This window comes from Pteronotus mesoamericanus, unplaced genomic scaffold (genome assembly GCF_021234165.1).
Source record: "Pteronotus mesoamericanus isolate MK-2021 breed Mesoamerican mustached bat unplaced genomic scaffold, CSHL_Meso_final contig_74, whole genome shotgun sequence".
In the NCBI taxonomy this organism is placed as follows: Eukaryota; Metazoa; Chordata; class Mammalia; order Chiroptera; family Mormoopidae; genus Pteronotus; species Pteronotus mesoamericanus.
The window spans coordinates 44235044-44254555 of NW_026555247.1; the positions used below are offsets into that span (position 1 = coordinate 44235044).

The 19512-nt window shown below is 51.6% G+C and overlaps 1 protein-coding gene across 1 annotated transcript in view; it reads left to right on the top strand.

Annotated features, from left to right (window-relative positions):
- ATP9B (ATPase phospholipid transporting 9B (putative)) overlaps window positions 1-19512 on the top strand; it is a 114353-nt gene that overhangs the window by 67401 nt on the left and 27440 nt on the right. Inside the window, exon 12 of the mRNA XM_054583795.1 lies at window positions 12659-12819. Within this exon, the coding sequence (XP_054439770.1) occupies window positions 12659-12819 (161 nt within the window). The remainder of the gene's footprint in view (window positions 1-12658; window positions 12820-19512) is intronic.

The following is a 19512-nucleotide window of genomic DNA, read 5'->3' on the forward strand; positions in this document are numbered from 1 at the left end:
TCGGGTCCCTGAAAATGTCCGCCTGTGTGTACCGTCGCTCCGAGTGGCCAGCTCCCCGGGCACCGCGTACTGGGAGCGCTGGCTGGGCGGACGCGCGCTGTCACGGGGACGCTGCACCCGCCCTCCACTGCCAGCCTGCTCGCCGGACGGGGTCGGGCAGGGGCGAGGGTCCTGTGGCTGCGGACGGTCCTTAGCCTATGGCCACAGGCAGCTTCTGCGCAGCGCAGCCCAGAAGGGGGTTGGTTTGGTTTGGGTTGATATTTAGTCATTCAAGCAACAATTTTCTTAAGTTAAAGTCCATAATGTTTTTTTATTACAATTACAAAAATTGTTTCATAGCCTTAAGATACAGACGGTCTGAAACACACAGTAGAGAACAGAATTTTCATAATGGATCAATTTAATATGTTTTTAATTCCAAACAATATAAAGAAAAATGACTGCTCTCAAGGTTTCATTTTGACGGGAGATGAGGCGCGTGCCCACGCTGCGGGGGGAGGGACGTAGCCGGGGCACCACAGTGGCCTCGGTCCAGGAGTAGCATGGGCGCCTAGTCGGGACCGAGGAGGAGAGCCACCCCACCGGCCTCCCTGCCGCCCCCAACCGGCAGCCAGCCCTGGTCGGAGATGCCTGCGGGCCACAGCGCTCCTGGCGTCGGGTCCTAACGGGTTTAAAAACGGTTGTGGTTGCTAAGGAACCAAAGCCAGAAAGGTGGGTAAGTGGGTTCTTGGACCTTTTGAAGCATCCATGGTTTTTCGCAGCATTTCATTCACTACACGTTTGGATCGCGTGGGGCTGTGAGGGCCCAGGGCGGTGACCCCAGGTGCTGCTTCTGTGCGGGCCCTGCGGCGGGGTGTGTAGGGAGGGAGGCCTGCGACCCGGCGCACTTCCGCTGAGCCAGGCTCGCCTGCTTTGGAACGCCACTCCGCGTCTCAGTTTTTGGAGTAAATAGGGCAGTTTAATTATCTCCCCCCCCCCGCCCCGCTTAAAATGTACACAAGCCACTCAAGAAGTGTGGAAGTGAGCGCGCGGTGATTGTGCAAATGCCCCAGTGGCAGGCGTCCGGGAGCCGAGGGGATGGTGTGGCGGCCCTTCTCTCACAGTGAGGAGCCGCTCCGGCTGGTCCTCTAACATGGCTTCCCGTCTCTAGCCTTTGACACCGTTTCCGCGTATCCTGTGTCGTGCTGACGGGTGCAAGTTCCCATGTCCTGTTCGTCCTCTTTCCTGGGGGGACCCTGGGTGTGACGCCGCCTTCCTTCACCCTCTCAGGGAGCTGGGTTGGGTTTGGTTGGGGACCGGCCCAGTGAAGACAGATGCAGAAACGTCTGTTTCTCGGAATGCATATGCTGACATGTAAACAGGTCATTTTCAAACAAGCGCGACCTTGCCACTTCCGGATTTGCAGGTGTTTGGGGAGCCCTGAACATGGCTCCTGACACGCCTGGGGCTGGGCAGCAGGAAGGGCGTGGCCGAGGGAGCGGCAGGGGGCGCCACCACCATGGGGAGCCAGTGTTGTACCCCAGGGCGCAGTTCACTCACGCCTGAAACGCTCCTTCCTCGTTTTAGGGCGCTAACTGGGATGTGACCATGTTACATCTGTTAAACTGAACATTTGGGAACTCACTTTACGGAAACAAAGCCGGGCTCCTCACGCCACAGCCGTGTCCTGTGACAGGGACGTGCCCACCGCGGGCACGGTCTCACCGGGGCACCTGTGGAGCTCCTGGCGCTGCAGGCACGCGCCCGCGTCCGCCCGGAAGGTGCCGGTGCAGCTGAACGCGATTCCATGTCCCTGGTCACACTGGCTTTGTACGGTAGGTGCCGTACCATGGGAAGGGGGTGACCTGGGCCCCCCAGGAACCAGGGTCAAGGGACGGGGCCCCCAGGGGGCAGAGGGCACGCGTCAGATCTGAGGACGGTGTTGGGACAGAGGGGACAAAGGAGAGTGGCACAGGTGGCAGCAGGCACGCAGGGACCAGAGTCTGGCTCAGGCGCCCTTTGATGAGCACAGAGTCCAGAGCTGCCGGGGCGTCCGCCACAGGGCCCTGAGGAGGGAGCACAAGGCGACCGCGGGGACTCCAAGGGCCATCCTGTGGCTGGGCGGGTCAGTGACGAGCCGCCCCAGGCTGGCCAGGGGAGCAGGAGCTGGCGTTGCACCAAGCTCTCGAGCAGGGAGCGGGGTGCCGGCTGTGCCCAGCACAGCAGGGTGGTCAGGGCCGGGAGGCCTGGCTGCAGCCGGGAGCAGGGCTGCCCCCCAGCGCTGGCCTGGTGAACCGGACAGGGACCTGTGGTGACAGCAGGAGGCCAGCGCAGAGCCATGCCGACACACCTTGGAGAGGGATGGCCGGGCGGGGGGGGGCGGGTGCAGGAAGGAGCCAGTTATGAACAGTGCACACCCCAGGTGAAGCTGTCCCGGGCAGGGGGTCAGTGTGGGACTCAGCTGTGAGGGGAACTGATCAATAAGCCTCCCGGGTCTGAGTGAGGCTGTCGCCTGAGGCTCCCAAGCCTCGGGGTGGGGTCATCCCGGGGTTCTTTGTAGCTTTAGCCACGGTTGCCGCAGGTGTAGCCTGTTGAGTGTGTTTTGCCGTAAGACGGTTGGTTCCCTGCTTACTGGGATTTTGGCTCCTTCCGCCGAGGGCGCCCTCCCTGTCCAGCCAGGGCCTGTGCGTTTGTCACAGTCAGCACACGCGGTTGCATTTAGAACAAGCGTCTCCAAGTGCTTCGACCACGCTTGGGTATTAGTGCTCTGACCCAGCCGCTGTCTTCTGGTGGCTGAATAATTAATTTGTGTCTAAGAGCTTTTGAGTGTGATATTGTCTAACACAGGGTCTCCTTGTGGACGGTTTGCTAGCTTCCAGTGACCCTTAGCTGCCATCTGGTGCAAATCCCATGCTTCTGTCATCTGCTGCTAATTGCTGTCACCTGCACATTCAGCCCTCCCAGCGGAGGACTGGGAGTGGGGACCTCGTGCCTGCACATGTGTACCCCCGAGAGAGGAACCGCAGGCCGTGGGCTTCCGCACAGGAGCATTTTAAGTTCGCCCGTACCTAATATGCAAGGTGGTATGAAAGATGGCGGCCGTTTGTGAAGGTTATTAGTTCACTAAATCCCAGTGTTGTCTGTTTTATGATTTGTTTTCCTGGTTCCAGCACTTAGTGGCCCGTTGAGGCCGGAAGGTCGTCCCCACACCTTCCAGACAACTCCGTGCGCGGGCGAGCTTCACCGGGTCCGCAGCCCGTGGCGCCATGTTAATAGGCCTCACTTGTAATTCAGAGAACAAGAAGGCTGCCCTGATTGGCGGCTAAACGGTGCCCCGTGGCACTGGCACAGCTGATAATCGCGAGCGAGAAAGATGTGTATATCAAATAGTTTACAAAATGAAGCCAGCTGTGTTTCCCTACATACTGCGGCTTCCTGACATGCATCATTAAACCTGATTAGCTACTTCCTTTTACAAAGATTCTTGCAGTCCTGAACGTTGCATATTAACATTTTCTGCCCCTCCAACTGGAAATGATTTGCTTTATTGCAGAGTGTCAACTTGCTCTAGTTTCTGACGCGTTCTAATTGGTACTTCAGAGTATAATCATCGGGAGATACCACGCCACGCATTTCTTTATTTGGAAATTAATACAGACCTTTTCACTTTATCTGTCAATCTGGGCAACTTTTCACACAATTCCCAACTCTTGGGAGTGCTTACAAGCCATTAAGTATGAAATGGTTCATAAAATGTCTTTGAAGACACAAAAATTTTAGATGGCTTAAAATAGTGTTACATTTTGCGAAGATACCAGTAATAAACCTCTTAATAGATAGTTTTAATAATAAAAAGCAAAATGAAAAGTTTATTCAACCCTATTATGCTCATCATTTAAATTTTTCAGGAAAGCTGCTAAATTCTGTTTGTTACAAAACGAAAGTGCAGATCATGAGAACCATAGGTTTTGAAAATTAACATTGAGTCGGAGTTTCCTTCATCCGCTCTCCTTGCCGCCATCTCGCTTGGCTCCCCTGGGCCTTGCCGTGTCCACTGCGGCCACCGTGGCCACCGTTGGTTAGCAGCCGCTCGCGCTGGCATGTGGGTGGGACAGAGCCCGCTCGCTTTGTTCCCGATCGCAGTAACTGAGGTGTTGTAAACCCTGTTCAGCATGTATGTATCTCCACGTGTTTTCAATATAATCAGCAGCAGGCGATGTGCATTTCGTTACAAGGGAATCTGACGGACTCAGTGCCTAGCAGTGGAGATGCGCATTCCAGCGGGTACCCTCGCAGTGGACCTTGTCAGGTCGGCCGGTGACGCTTGATTTAGAAGCCCTGTCGAGTGGTTTTACGCAGTGATAGGTGCCAGATATCGGGAGATTGGGGTGAAGACCTTCTATGGTCCATGAATTCCCACATATTTATGCAATAAACCACGGCACACTAAAGGCGATGGTGGCACATTACTGGGCCTCTCTCAGCCTTTGAGACACTTCTTGGACTCCCTGGTCCTGTGCGGATTCTGGGGGAGCCGCCCACGGGAAGTGGGGATGCGGGACACGCTGAGCCAGAACCGTGCACAGCAGCACAATTACGCACTGTGGGATTTTCCTGCTAATTGCCTCCCTCCCCCACCCCAAGATACCGTTACTGAGAACAAGCAGTTTCATAATGTTGTGTCTCGTATTAGTCCTTAAACAGACCGGACCTTGGCATCTGTCGTTGAGGTCCCGCTCACGGACCGGGAAACGCTCACACCTGCTGGTACACGCAAGGTAGACCTCAGACGGCAGCACCTTGAGATGACTCACCGAGCAGATCTCTGACTTTAGGATAGACGCTCACCTGTGTCATGACCTCTTAGGAGAATCTAGGGCTGGACATTAAAGTTACGTTGTAAATTAATGACGTTTACTAATAAAAACGTAGCCATTACCTTTTCCAAAATGTGATCAGGGCATTAACTACGCAGGTGGAAAGGAGGTGATCCCTGTCCCGCGTGGCTTCCCTGTTGAAAACAAGTCCCCTGGGCTGTGGCCCAGGAGGCAGCGGACAGCGGCCGCGGCGCCGCTCTGCGTGGGAGGGAGGCTCGGGCGGGGGTCTTCTGGCCCGGCCCCGCCCCGCCCCTCTGGCGTCGGGGGCAGCGCCTCGGAGCCCAGCGCAAGAGCCGTTCCTCCCGCGTCTCGCGCTCTGGGTGGCAGACGTAGGAACACTCGTAGCTCTTTAGCAAGAACTCAGGGGACTCCCTGGAGGGAGACGCTCGCTCTACCCCGGGTTCCAGGCCGATGGCCTTGGGAGCCCCGGCCACGCCCCGGGAGACTGCGTCCCTTGAGGTCGGCGCTGAGCACCGGCCCCCCTCCCCCGCGCCCGTCTCAGCCGCAGTGTTATTACTGCCCACACTCCTTGAAGGGACGAGATCATTTTCCATCCAGCCGTGTATTTTATAAATTATATTTAAGTGAGTGTTTTTAAAGTGTATTTTCAGGGTTATACAACACACAAGATGCTTAACATACAGGACTTGCTACTGGAGAAAGAGAAGACACAGGTGCACCTGCCTCCCAAAGCAAAGAGTCTGCGAAACAGCTGGGAGAGGGGCGGGGTCGGTGGCCTGTCCGCCCCTTCCTCGCTGCATCGGCTAGAAATCCTAGGGTTCCTCATAAAAGCCTCCCTTTAAAAATATTGGGACCCTCAGAGAAACTAGATTAGAAAAATCTATTGTTCGCGTGCCTGGGGATCAGAGGGCTCCCAGGAGTCCGGAGAAGCCCCGGGCCGCCGCGTCCGCGGACTGTCCCGCAGGCCTGGGCGCCCTGCGCTGGGGCGGGGGAGGGAGCCGCAGTTCAGGAGTGTCTGTCAAAACAACAAAGTTACCACGTAAACCGCTTATGTATTGAGTTAAATGGGAATCCAAACACCTGGCCTCCGTGTCCCTTATGTGAGGGACCTGGATGTTGAGGTTTCAGTGCCAGAGAGCCACTCAGGTCAGTACAGTAATTATTTTAAATGGGCCGGTCGTCTTGCAAAACCATTTAACAGGGGCAGCCTCCTGCCTTAAGACAGTAAGGTGAATGTACACGTGTATAGGATCTTGAAATCACGAAAGGGAGCTGTTAGAGTTTTCACGACTTCAGGAACCTTCAAAGCTGCAGCTCAGTGCTCTTGTGGTGACCGCCTGCAGGGCCGTGGCGGCCGTGGCTTTAAATGCGTTTCAGTCAAGACAGTGGTTTCTATTCAGAACGTTTCCCCCCATGTATAATCAAGCGTGTGAGAGTCTGAAACATCTGTCGTGAATTTTGCACAACAAAATAGATATTTAAGGTTACTCCTTATGTTTGAAAAATGTGTTAAATATACTGAATTAGTGGAATTAGATCTAAGGTCGGCTGTCACCAAAAGAAGGTTTTCACAATTTAGAAAAAAGAAACATCAAAACTTGAGCGCCCTCTGCTGGCTAGGCCACCACATGCCGCCTTTGCCTTGGCTTTCTCTCCCTAGCCTGAGAAATGTTCCTGTAAAAAATGCAACAAAATACCAACACAAAACGTGGCAGTTGCACTGACCACAAACCGTATTCCACGTAGTGTTGGAATGGTAATTACTTGCATGGTTTGGTCTCCTCTCTACCCCTGATTTTCAAATAAACTGTGTGCACTGTTGTGAAATAAGATCAGGAGTACAACACATTAGAAAGTCTTGGAGTTTTCTTAACAGTCAGTGCTGGTTTTAGTGTCATTTGTGCACAGAAAGTACAGATTAAATTTCCACGTACTTTTCAGACTGTTTTGCATATTGGTGCATATTTGTTTTTGTTTTAAATTTGACTTTACTGTGGAACAGTTGAGAATATATGAAATAATTTATAATAATTAGTAAATCAAAAACTAAGTTGCCACTTACTTTTAAATCACTGTGTTGCTTTACATTTGATGACGTCTGACACATTGGTTGACCTCTAATAAAGGTTTGGATGTGACAGAAGGGCCCTCAGGCAGTAACTGGCCTGACCAAATTGTCCTGCATGACAAGTAAAGTAAGCCTGCATGCACAAAAGCAAATCTGAGACGTATGTGTGTATGGATGTGTTTCTAGAAACGTGCTATTTTATGGGGTTTTTTTTTGACAATTACGGAGAATATTCGGTCGCGTGGATATGTGTCCTAGAAAACACAGGGGCCAGGGGTGAAACCTCCCGAAGCCTCACTCTGCATTCACAAAGCCTCATCAGACCTAGCAAGTGGTACGTTTGCGAATTAGAGGAGTCATTTCGCCCTTTAATAGCGTGTTTATCATAGGCCAGCCGACCGAGTGATCTGACTATACATCGTCCTACGCAAGTGGAGTTGAGCAGCACCCACCTGTGTGACCTGGGCCAGGGTCTCACTTTGCGCTTCCTGTCTCCTCTTTAAGCCTCTCACGTTAACATGGGAAGTGGCTTTACTTCCTTGTTGAGTAGCAGTGCTTGAGTAGCTGTAGCAGTGCCTTGCAGTGCTACATTTTTGTTGATGTAAAAATATAACAACTCTATTTTCTTTTAAGATATTAAGTGTTCAAAGAAAAAGATCTTAAGTAATAACAATATAGTAAGCAAGAAAAAAACCTTAAGTGCTGAATGTAGAATAGTTGGGCAGAATTTGTTGGTAGATAAAAATGTGGGGTAAGAAATATTCTTTCATATTAGACTTTAAAATGTTTACTGTGTAACTATAGATTGCAATTTTTAAAAATTAAGGTGATTTATTGTAGCATTAAGAATTGTTATACCGATACCTACATAGGGAGCATTTAAAACACAGGTTATTGAGCCAAGAGCCGAGAACAGCTCAATGCAACGCCTATTTCGCACTTCACTGAGGGCAGAAAAGGATCATAGCTCAGACAGGCTCAAGTGCGCGCAGCACTTAGAGGTTCATATCCAAAAAGAAGTAGAAACATAAACTCAAGAAAAGGAAAACGACTATATAGCATCACTTTAAAAAAAATACTTTTAATTTGAAAAAGTGATTGCTACAAGATTTAGGAGTTATTTAAGGGTCTACAAATTACTTATTTTTTGTTGTTGTTTTAAGATTCTAGAAAAGTGGAAAATACGGGGCTGATTTGTTTCAAAGGTGTTTGAAAGGAATGCGCTTTGGGGATTTCCGTTAGGGCGAAGTGTGGCCCTCTGTCGGTTTCGGAGTCGCAGTCCAAATTCTGCGTGACAGCCGCCAATTCGCCAGCTGAGAGCAGCTCGCCTGCTGAAAGATAAACAGCCGTAGCAGCGACAGCATTTTCCCCTGAGTCATCTTTCATTAGAACGCTGTGCTTCTGCCGTGTGGGGTCCTCTTGAGTGAGTTAGCTGTTAGAATGAAGGCTTTTCTGGTTTTCAAATTGTAATGTATTTACAGGGAAAATAGAAGACAGTAATACTCAGCTTTTTATAAGAGTTTAAATTGGCTTTCTGACATTTTGCATCGTACTCTTTTGCTATTCAAAAATACTTCATGTAGCAGATAGGTTAAGTGAGAGTTCTAAGAGAACAGTAAAAGTCTGTTGATGTTCACACGTTACTGCGCATGACGTTACTGCCGTCGGATCAGCAGCCGGTGGTGTGCGTGCCTTTGTCCTAGGCAGGAGTTTCAGAGAGTTCACACCCCAGGAGACTCAGTTCCAGTTCAGTGTGCACATTGATCTCTCAGGGACTTGGCAGCAGGTCGAGGCTCAGCTCAAGATGGACAGGCGCTGTGTCCCAGGCACAAGGTGGGGCCTGGTTCCTCCTGCTGCGTCCAAACACCGACCTGACCTTTTCTCGATTAAGCAGGAGAATACCGTGTTTACCCTTTATTGTTGGTGCAAACCATTATTTTCCTGAGCACCATTAGCTGTTTAAAACTTGGTACATAAATTAAAGAGGAGCTAAGTGGATTTGTGATCGCTGCCATTAGCGGCATTTTAGATTATACAGGCAATTATTGTGTTCATTATCCTAGAACAGCCCCTTCGCAGAACCATTGTGGTGTCTTAGACATTATGCACAAATTTTCCCTTAGAGATTAAAATTTCCAGTAGCGTATTTAATTTTGTTATCACAGTTGTTTCAAATAAAACAAATATTATGACAAGTATAAGATCATTTCCCTTACTAAGAAATTACAATAAATATTGAAAATTACTTCCTAGTGTACTTAATTTACCTTTTCTTATACAATCATAATTACTTCAAGTAATTATTAATGTATTTTATGGGTGAAAAGGTTTTGCAGTCATAGCAAAAGATATCTGGTCTGTTCGGTGCTCCAAGAAATTTTTTAAAAAGAGATTTCACATGAAAACCCAAGTTATCACCTTCTTTACAGAATCTGTAACTTTATGTTAATTAATTTTTATATTGAATAGTTTTCAAGAGTCCAGATTGCATTTTAGACGAGTTGAAGAAACTTTTAAAGGTGCTTTAGAGAAATGAGCATAAAAATTAACTATTAATTGAAATTGGACTTTAAAAAAAAAAATAAGAGCTCAAATGTATCCTCCTGTCACTGTGCGGCGTTAGAACTGGCAAGAAAAAAAGAGGGCCACCCAATGTGCCGCAGCTCCGTTGCGGTCACGTTCCAGGAAGAGCCGCCCCAGATCAGAACCTGGGAAAGAACCGCAGGGACCTCCCTCCACGGCCCGGCCCGCGGTGGGCAAGTGCAGGCACGGGACTGTGGCCCGGAGTCTGGACTGCGGCCCCGTGGGCGCGTCTTCCGAGGGAACTTCGTGCGGGATCCCGGCCGCTCGGTCCTGCTCTGCTGCCTCCATGGCTCTGCTGCCAGGAAGGTCGAGCTAGTGGGTGTATGCTCTGCAGGACGGTGATTCTTTATTTTATTACAGAAAAGACCAACTCTGGAAGGCCCAATTGAATCATTCCTTTCACTTTTTAATGGGATTTGGATGAATAGAGTAAAACATGCACTTTGCATTCATTGATAGCATCTTTAGGGCGAGGTAATTGAGTCTTTTTTCCTGACTGCATGAGTAATGGCTCCATCTGACCCTGCGGCCGAGAGGCGGCCGCCTTTGTCACCGTTCCAGGATCCGGGCTTTGAAACATGCTCTGCTTCCCTGCCTTAATTTTTCTTCATTTTAATCCAAAACCCCATTTTTCTCCATAATTCAAGCATAAACTATGCAGCAGTTGAAGGAGCGGAAATTGCAAGGTGTTTGTCCCCGCCACTCCACTTTCAGTGGAGTTGATCCGCAGGATGCAGGGCCGCGCGTGGGTCCCAGCCAGGCGGCCGCCTGCAGGTGCTCCAGGTTGCGCTGCAAACTGCAAACTGTGGGAGGAGGGCCCCGCCTGCTGTCGCAGGGACTGGACGTTCAGCGGCGGAGCCTCAGGCGGCGCAGCTCCCTCGCCCTGAGTTGGGGGTCTGCAGGCGAAGTGACCCAGGAGACTGCCTCTCCAGCCCGGGGCGCCGCAGGGGGCGGGGCCTGAGGAGGGTGTGGCCCGGGGCGGGGCCTGCGCCGCCCACACTCGTCTGGGAAGGTCCCAGCAGCTCCCTCTGCGGAGGGAGGAGGGGAGCTCCTTGGTCACCTGGGGTCGCATGGCGCTTCCATCGTTTCGGCCGTTTTTAAAGCCCACGACGTGCCAACCAGCGGCAGTGCTGGTTGTTGAGTCCTCAGAAGTGAAGCTGTAAGCCTGGTTAGAAAGGAAACTTTGATGGTCTTTTATAGTATTTATTAGTGATGTTCGTCTTATTTTTCCTACTGGATTGGCTTTTTCTTGTGGGTAAAATCTCACAGTTTATTCATTTTTCATGACCTTAAGAGTTTAGCGAAATAAAATATATAGTAAACATTTCCATTTGTGTAACAAATTTTCTTCACAAGTAAATGGATTTTTTGACAAAGTTCTGTGTTTTCTAACTACAGGTTTAATGTTCTCATGAGAGGCTGTAGTAAATATTAATCCAAAACGGATATAAACTAAATACACGAAATGTGGAAGAGGCCCGCTTTTATTGGCCGAAGTTTTGGATTTGACAAGTACTCCAAAATAAAACAAGTTAACAGTTCAGTAATTCTCAAACTTTTAACTTTGAGTATCTCAAGTTTACAGTATCTCATTTATTTTATCAAAGTTTTGGCAATTGTGGTTTTTTAATTACTTTTTTTCAAAATGTGCACCAGACTCAGGAGAAACTCAGCCTGATGGGAATGCTGTCCTCTGCCCAGGCCAACAGGCCAAGCCGAGCAGCTGCGTTCGGGCCACTGTGCCCCTGGTGGGCCCTGGGGAGCCCACAGCCGGGCTTATCCATAACCTCTGGTAGCAGCGGGGTCGCGCAGGTTTACAGGCGAGAAAAATGAGGCTTAAAGAGCATAAGGACATCCCCAAGGTCACACGGTGTATAAGTCAAGACTCAGATCCACAGTTTTGATGATGATGATGATGATGATGATGATGAAATAACATGTATGTAATCTTGCACTCTTCCTGGAGCTGTGTGTCATGTCATGGAGCCTGTGTCCTGTTAGCAAGGCACTGCTTGAACCCGTTCCCAGCTCGTCCAGGCCGTGCAGCCAGGGTTACTGGGTGGCCTGTGTTCCTCTGCCTGGCTGCATGGTCCCTCCACTGTGCACACTACCCTGCATGGTGGTCTTTCCATGGTGACACTGAGTAAGGGGGGAAGATACCATCCCCATTGCTGGAGCTCAAAATGTGAGTTGTGCTCCTTGAAAGCACTGTGTGCTCTTGGGTTGTAGAGTAGACAGCGTTTGGGCTGCTGGTTCTACGCAACACACAACCAAAAGGGAGCTGATTCTTTTTTCTTAAAAATTTTATTTATTTTTAGAGAGAGGGGAAAGGAGAGAGAAAGAGGAGGAGAAAAACATCAATGTGTGATTGCCTCTCGCATGCCCCATACTGTGGACCTGGCCGGCAACCCAGGCTGTGCCCTGACTGGGAATCAAACCGGTGACCCTTTGGTTTGCAGGCTGGCGCTCAATCCACTGAGCCACGCCAACCAAGGCCAAAAATGAGCTGATTCTCATTGATATAATTTTCATGCACTTCTTGCTCCACTTGTCAATGGTCTGTAGAATGAACATGAGTTTGGTGTGCCTTTCTGGGAGACTCTGAAGTGTAGGATTTGTGCAAATCACAATACAAAGTGTTTCATTACAGGCTTGCCACTCTATTTGTTGCTTTTCTTAAGAGTTCTTTTCAGAGAGGCTCTTGGCAGACAGGGATGACAAACATCCTGTCCTGTTCTTGGGGCCTGGAGCTGAAGGAAATCAAAGGAGGGGTGGTGCACATGCAACCCCGATGCCTGCCAGAGCGGTGCAGGGAAAGTGCACGTCTGCTCTCACGAGGTAGCCGAGCCCCCAGGCCTGCTAGGTCTGTCACCTCCTGTGCCATGTGTCCCCGTGAGCTGTCTCAACATTACCACACAGAGGAGAGTCTGAGTCTCTGTGGCTGGATGCATGGACTCACAGGTTCTCAGGAGCGCCTGCCTGGACTCTCTCTGGAGCAGGACTTGTTCCCAGGAATCCTGCCTCCATCCGTCTCTAAGGGGCTTCTCGGGAGAAAACAGAAATGAACACGATTTTGTATTTCATTCTAATGAGGGCTGGTGCGAAAGACAATGTACAGATGTCACTCGTGTTCAGATGTGTCATGTTAGGGGCATTATGCTTCTGCTCTAACTCCCTGTTTGCCTTTCAGGTGGGTTTGTTGGACATTGAGCTCAATCGGCTGACCAAAGCACTGTTTCTGGCGCTGGTTGCCCTCTCGGTCGTCATGGTAACCTTACAAGGCTTTGCTGGCCCCTGGTACCGCAATTTTTTTCGGTTCCTCCTCCTCTTCTCCTATATCATCCCCATAAGGTAGGTTGAAGACTTATGGTAAAACAAATGTCTAGTTTAATTGAATGTGATTTTATGGAAATTTATTTCTCAGTGTGAAAGAAATTGTCCACACAAAGCTCAGAACGAAGGAGCCAATCCTGCTGAATCCTCGGGAATCCTTCCATAGAAAACAATATGGGGGAGGGTCAGTTTTGTTAGAATAATCTAGAAATCTGATATTTTATCTTACATAAATGTATTGATAATACAATCTTCAGCAGTTGGGAGATACAAAACATAAATCTGAATCCAACACGATCGTTGGTCGCTGATAGACTTCTGTTTCCATTGCCCTTGGGTCTGCATGTGGTCACTGAGACGTTGACGTCATCTGTGTTTCAGAGACCATGTAATGTATCTGTCAAGTCAGATAAAGTGCTCGGTAAGGCCATCTTCTAAGTATGAGAACCCATCTCACTTGAGATTGGGATACAAATAGTTAATACCAGATTTCTTTCATACAAAGACAAATATTTGCAACAAATGTGTATAAGTCCATTTTAAAATATTTCCACAAAGGATATTTTTTAATACATATGATTGGAAATTTCATATGATTGAGCAATTAAGCCCTAATAAATCATGCATGAAGTTTGAGTCCAGAATAGTGATCTTCTGTAACAGAGAATGGAATAAAACCGTGCACAAGTATTAGGCGCAGGGATAGAAGCATGTCTTTATCTACAGATAAAGACTTTCTCTAACTGTCTGTGTAAAGGCCAAGTCTCCTCTGTCCCCTGCATCACGGTGATGGTGCTTTCAGCCATGCCCGGCGCAGCACACGCAGCTGTGCACACCCCCTGCTCCCTCAGCTGCCAGTGTCTCCGGCACCCCTCGCTGCAGGGCAAACGTCTCTTCTTCCGTCTTTTTTCTCTTCATTGCTGCTGCTTCTGCCCATTCTGCCACCTGTGTGATGTCGCTTTCATGGCTATGTCACGGCAAGATGCAGAGGCTCCAGGAGAACTCTGTGCCCCTCTTCTCTAGGGCCCTCCTCCCTGCACCTGGTAGAAGCCATTAAACCGTGTCCATGTCTTTATTGCAGTTTTTGAATGAAATACTTTATTTCTATGGACTTTCTCCAATTTCTTTCTGCAGTAAAACGATAATATGAAGAGACTTGACATTTTCCCCTTTACCAAATTAACAGAAAGAATTGATTAGAGTTAGGACAGTTAATACAGGAGCATTTTAAAACTAAAGCTAATTTTTATTGTTTTTTTTAATATTTGAAATATATATAATAAAAATTAGACAATACCTAATAATAACAGAAGGCCAGAAGTGTTGTCTCGCTGACTCGTGGGCTCTCAGATGTGCGCACGCAGACTTAGACTCACGCGTGTGCAGGTGTCCACGGAGGCAGACCAGCCCACTCGCATGCCTTCTTAGCCTGTCTGTGAGGAAGGCTTTCTGTGAGTCTGTCTCACTCTGGTTTTTCAGTCTGCAGTTTCATGTCCAAGGAGCTTGAGTGTGGGGAGACTTGCTAGGCAGAAGGGCAGCCGCTTGGCCGCCCAGCGTCTGGGCGCAGTTCGGGGGGCTCGCGCCCTCCTGTCTGAGGCCACTGCGGGAGCGCTGTGCAGAGGGGACCAGAGCCCTGGGGTGGGGGAGGCGCGGCACGCTCTGGAGTCAAGGTTCACGTTTGGTTCAGCCAAGCGTCTTTTCCTTTGCACAGTTTCCATAAAATAACAAATAATAACACATTCTAATATTTTGCTAAATATGCTCTTCAATTTAACCAAAGATAGATTTTTAAATATTTTTTTGTTTTGCAAACTGCACAATTGTAGGAAGTGCTTTTTTTCTCTCCTGACCCACCACTCCTAAAAGGCTTTTTAAAGAAAGTGAAGCTGTTTTTATAGGAATTCTTGTTTACAGAATAAAATACATTTGAGTGACCTGGTAGAATTTACTTTGTCTTTCAAGGAAAATATGACAAGATTTAACTTTCTTTTGTAACTAAAATGGATCTACATCCCCTGAATCATCTGTGTCAGTCAAGCAAACAGCCGACGGACCAACATCTGAGTCCTGTCGAGCCAGGAGCGGCAGTGCCTTGTCCCTTTAGCTCCTTGTCTCTTTAGTCACGTGCCCTTTGCCTGTGCGCTTTAAAGTCCACTTACAGCCCTGGCTGGCGTGGCTCAGTGGACTGAGCGCCGGCCTGCTAACCAAAGGGTCACGGGTTCGATTCCCAGTCGGGGCCCCGGCCTGGGTCGCGGGCCCGGTCCCCAGCAGGGGGCGCGCGAGAAGCAGCCACACATGGACGTTTCTCTCCCTCTTCCTCCCTCCCTCCCCTCTCTCTAAAAATAAATTAATAAAATGTGTGTGCGTTTGTTTTTTTTTTAAATAAAGTCCATTCACATTCTAGCGGCCTCGTCTTGCGCGCCCCGTGGGTGGCAGAGGCGCACAGTGGCTGGCGAAGCGGAGACTCAGCTGCGGCGCCGCTGTGCAGTTCGCCTCCGAGCCCGTCCCCCCGACTCGCCCGAAGGGACGTCCCGAGGGCTCCCGTCAGGCGCCCCCAGGCGGCGCCCTGCCCGCGGAACGCGCCCAGAGGAGCGTTTGCGACCCTCGCAGACCCGGGAGCGACGCCCATGGGCCCGCGGTGCGGGACCCGGAAGGAGAATTTTAACGGTGGAAAGTAGGTTTTCGCGTGGTGTTTTCCGCCCGGGTTGCCTCGGCGCCCTTCACCGGCAGGACTTCTGCCCCCGGGTCGGGTCGCCTGCCGCCCCCTCTGCCCCTTGGCCCGCGTGCGTGTCGGTTCCGCCGTGGCGACGGGCTGCCCGCCTCCCATCCCGCGGGAGGGAGCGCGTGGCAGGGGGCGGGCCCTCCGTACGCGCCCCGAGGACCTGGCGGCGCCCGTCACAGACACCCCATCCCCCGCGGACCTGGGCGCCGCGCTCGGACGCTCGCGGTGCCCTGCGGGCGTCAGTGCTGAGGCCCGGCCCCCAGGACGCCCCTTTTCTTAATGTACGAAATCCTTTTTCACAAAGTCACGAGCACGCCGTCCCTGTGACACAAGTGTCACGCTCGCGCTTTCCCTGCGGCACCTCGGTTGAAACGTCAAGGTGCCGCCCTGCCCCTCAGCGAGGCCTCAGCGCGCCGCCGGCCGGGACCCGGGTCCCGTGCGTTGGTTGCCGGTCGCCGGCAGTGCGGCCGGTTCCCGGAGTGACGAGGCCCGGCGGTCCCCGAGGCCGGCGGCGGGCCGTCAGCCGAGCCCGCCGGAGCTGGTGCGGGCGGCCGCCCCTCCGGCTCCTGGCCCGTTCCCTGCCGTCCTCGTCGCTGCCGCACAGGTTTCCGTGGGACGGGAAGCAGAAGCGGTGGCCGCAGACGCCCCGCCGCTGAACGTGCCGTCGGGGCTCCCGGCCGCCGCCGCCGCCGCCGCCGAGGGAGGCGGCCTCTCCCGGTTTTGCTGGAAGTCCTCTCTGTCCCGGGGGTAGTTTCGAGACTATTCCTGCTAAACCTGCGGAGGTGGTTTTTCATCTTGACATTGGTCTTCCCTGGTACCGGCGTAGGATAAGCCCGCCCTGCTGACTGCCGGGTGCCTCGCCGGCCTCGTATATCGGGGGACAGGCGCAGCCTCCGCCCGGCGCCCCGCTCGCCCCCCACCCCGCCCCCCCGGACTGATGCAGCGGCCGCCTCCTGGGCCGCTCAGGCCGCGGTTCCTGTCGGGAGCCCATCAGCCTCGTGAACCAACCCCCGCCATGAGCCTCCTCCCGTGACATTGTCTTTAAAATTATACGTATTTTGGGGACGTTTGCGCGGGGCGGGAAGCCACGCGAGCCTGAACTGTTTGCTGCGGGGAGACGTTCGGCAGAGGCGACTCTGGAGGAGCTTAAATACGTCTCTTTAAGTAGTTAGAGTTTAAACAGCAGACTTCACAGAGTTAGAAAGGTTGGCTCCGTGGTTTTCACGTCTTCCTGAGTCAGTGGCGCGAGGTTTGGCTTTTCAGAGACACGCCCGCCGCGCCGGCGCGTGGCAGCGCGCGCGCGGGAAGGCGGCTCCGGGCGGCCGGGCACCTCCTCCTCTTGCCCGCGACCGGCCTTCCCGTGGGTTCGCCCGCGCCGGCGGTTCCGAGGCGCCGCTGCGCTTCGCTGCCTCCGCCTCGTGCGGGTCTCCTGGTGCACGAGCGCCTTTGGGCTTCCTTCCCCCCTCCCCGCCCCCCCGCTTTGGTTTCCATGTCTTGTCTTGTCAGAGCAGGTGCTGAAGGCGCGCGTTCCGCGCGCTCTTCTCTTTGTGCGGGCGGTTGGGGCTGTAAGTGTCCCTGCGAGCCCTGCGTGGGCTGCATCCCGCAGGTTTTCGTGTGGGTATTTTTGACAGAATGCTTACTCATGCCCACTGTGATTTCTTCTTCGGCCTCTGGTTCTTACAGAGTGGCTTGTTAATTTGTAAACAAGTCGGAGTGTTCTGAGCGAGCCCTGGTTTGTCTCCGTTGAACCCGTGCTTCTCCGAGGACGCGCCTCTGGGTATTTCCGGCCTGGGAGACCTGGGAGACCGGGCGGGGGCCGGAGGGTCGCCGAGCCTCCCAGCCGCCCTGCGGGGACGCGGCTGCGCCGGCGGCGGCCTCCGTCCGTGTTTGTTCGCTGCGCCGAAACGGTTGACCCTGGTTCTCAGGTGTGCGCAGCCCAGTGCATTTGTTCTCTGCCTTTTCTAACACTTGTTCAGCGTTCTAGCAAAATCTCCCATCGGTATTGTGAATATGTCTACTTTTCCTTGGAATTCTGTGTTTCTGTTGTTACGTATTTTTGTGGCTTTGGTATTGGGTTTATATAAATTTAAATTGTTGTATATTTCTGCTGAATTAAGCATTTTCCCATTATAAAATGACTCTCTCTGCCAAAGCGCTTTGCATTAAGTTCTACTGTGTGTCCGCTGCCCGCTGGCTTTCATTTCCTCGGCCTGTCTTGGCTTTGTACTGTCAACTCCTCTGGGTGTTTATATGTATATACTTATATATGTCTCTTAAATAACATGTAATTTTTATCTACTCTGGTAACTTTTGACTAGTTCATGCACAATAACTATAATACTGTTATATTTTTAGTTTAAGTCTGTCGTTTTTATCTTGCACTTTTAATATGACTGGCCTTTCCGGTATATTTCTAGATTCTTACCCATGTATTTTTGTTTTTATAATCTCACTTTTTTCTCTAGTAGCTTGGAAGTTTAAAAAGTTTCTGTTCTTTTAGTAGTTATCCTAGAAATTAAAAACATTTTTAACTTATCAAAGTCCAACGTTAATCATTTTCATTACGTATCACCTTACAGTGTTCAACTTCATCTACCACTTCTGACTTTCTGCTGTTTTTGCTATTTACGTTCACTCTAGTTGCTCTTAAACCCCACAAACATTCATTTTCTATTCATTTTAGTTTTTCCGGGTGTGTGTGTTTCGTTCTCTCTCACATTTCAGACCCTCCACGTAGAATAGTCTTTCTCCTGTCAGGTGTGGTCTGTAGCGCCTGTTCGGTGCCGGTCCTCGCGGGGAGCGCTCGGCTTTCCGCTCGGCTTTCCTCCCGGAAGCACCATTGCACGGTGTTCGGGTTTCTCCGTCGCCCCATTCGTGTCCCGGCCGTGCGACTCCCGTGTGCCGGCGGCGGCCTCGAGGTCCCTCCGCTCGTCCGCCCCGCCCCCCGCCCCGCCCCCCGGCAGCGCTGAGCCGGCGGCTCTGGGTGTCCTCGGGCTTCCCGAGTCTGTAGGCGGAGTCTCCGTTCATTCTAGAAGGTTTTCCGCATTATCTCCTCGGACCCCGCGTCCGCCCACCGCACCTCCCCTCCCGGGGACCCCGTGCACGCCCCGCGCGCCGCCGGAAGGGGCGCCTCTGTCGGAGCCTTCGACCGCCCGGCCCTTCGGCGCTGCGTCCCCCGCGGGCGGACTGCGGGCGGGCGGACTGCGGGCGGCCAGGCGCCGGCGCCGCACGCGGCCTCGGGAGGGACTTTGCGTCGCTTCCCTGCCTGGGGACTGACTGACATTCAGCCTGGTCTGCACTGTCTACTCAGTTGTTCATTTCCCCTGAGAACTGAGGAAATATTTTACATGGTAGGTCTTGCTGTTTTCATAGGGCACATTGATTCACATAAAATAGCCTGCTTTTTTACCCGAGGTCACAGGGCTGTTGTGCAATTTTTATAGAAAGTAAGTTACACAAATGTGAATAAAAATTTCTGATTAACTTCCATGGCAGTACTTGCCAATGGTAAAATTTTGAGTTCCCAAATGAGATAAAACGGCATCTGTGCCATTTCTGTTAAATGACAACTTACAGAAGAGCTTGCGACAAAACTTGTCATGAAAATGGCGGGTGCTTCCTTTCTCTCAGATGAGGGTCTGAAGTCCCGACGCAGAGGGTGCAGGTGAGTGGCCTCGGGTGGGCTCCTCCTGAGGAGCGTGGTGGCGCTGAGGCTGCGGGTCCGCGGGCTTCACCGGGACAGGCCAGAGCGCAGGCGCAGCGGCCGCGCGGGGCGCCACGGGGCGGCACTGCTCGTTCTCGGGAGAGACACCTCAGGTTTGCTGAGGGTCCCATGTACCCCTCACACACTTTTGAAGGTAGAGGATGAGACTGGCAAGAAAGTGCCACTGTGACAGTGATGTCACGTTCTAGACCTAACCTGTGCTGCCTCGCCTGGGTGAACATTCCCCAACACACCCGTTCGTCCAGAGAGTTTGCTTTGGCTTCTC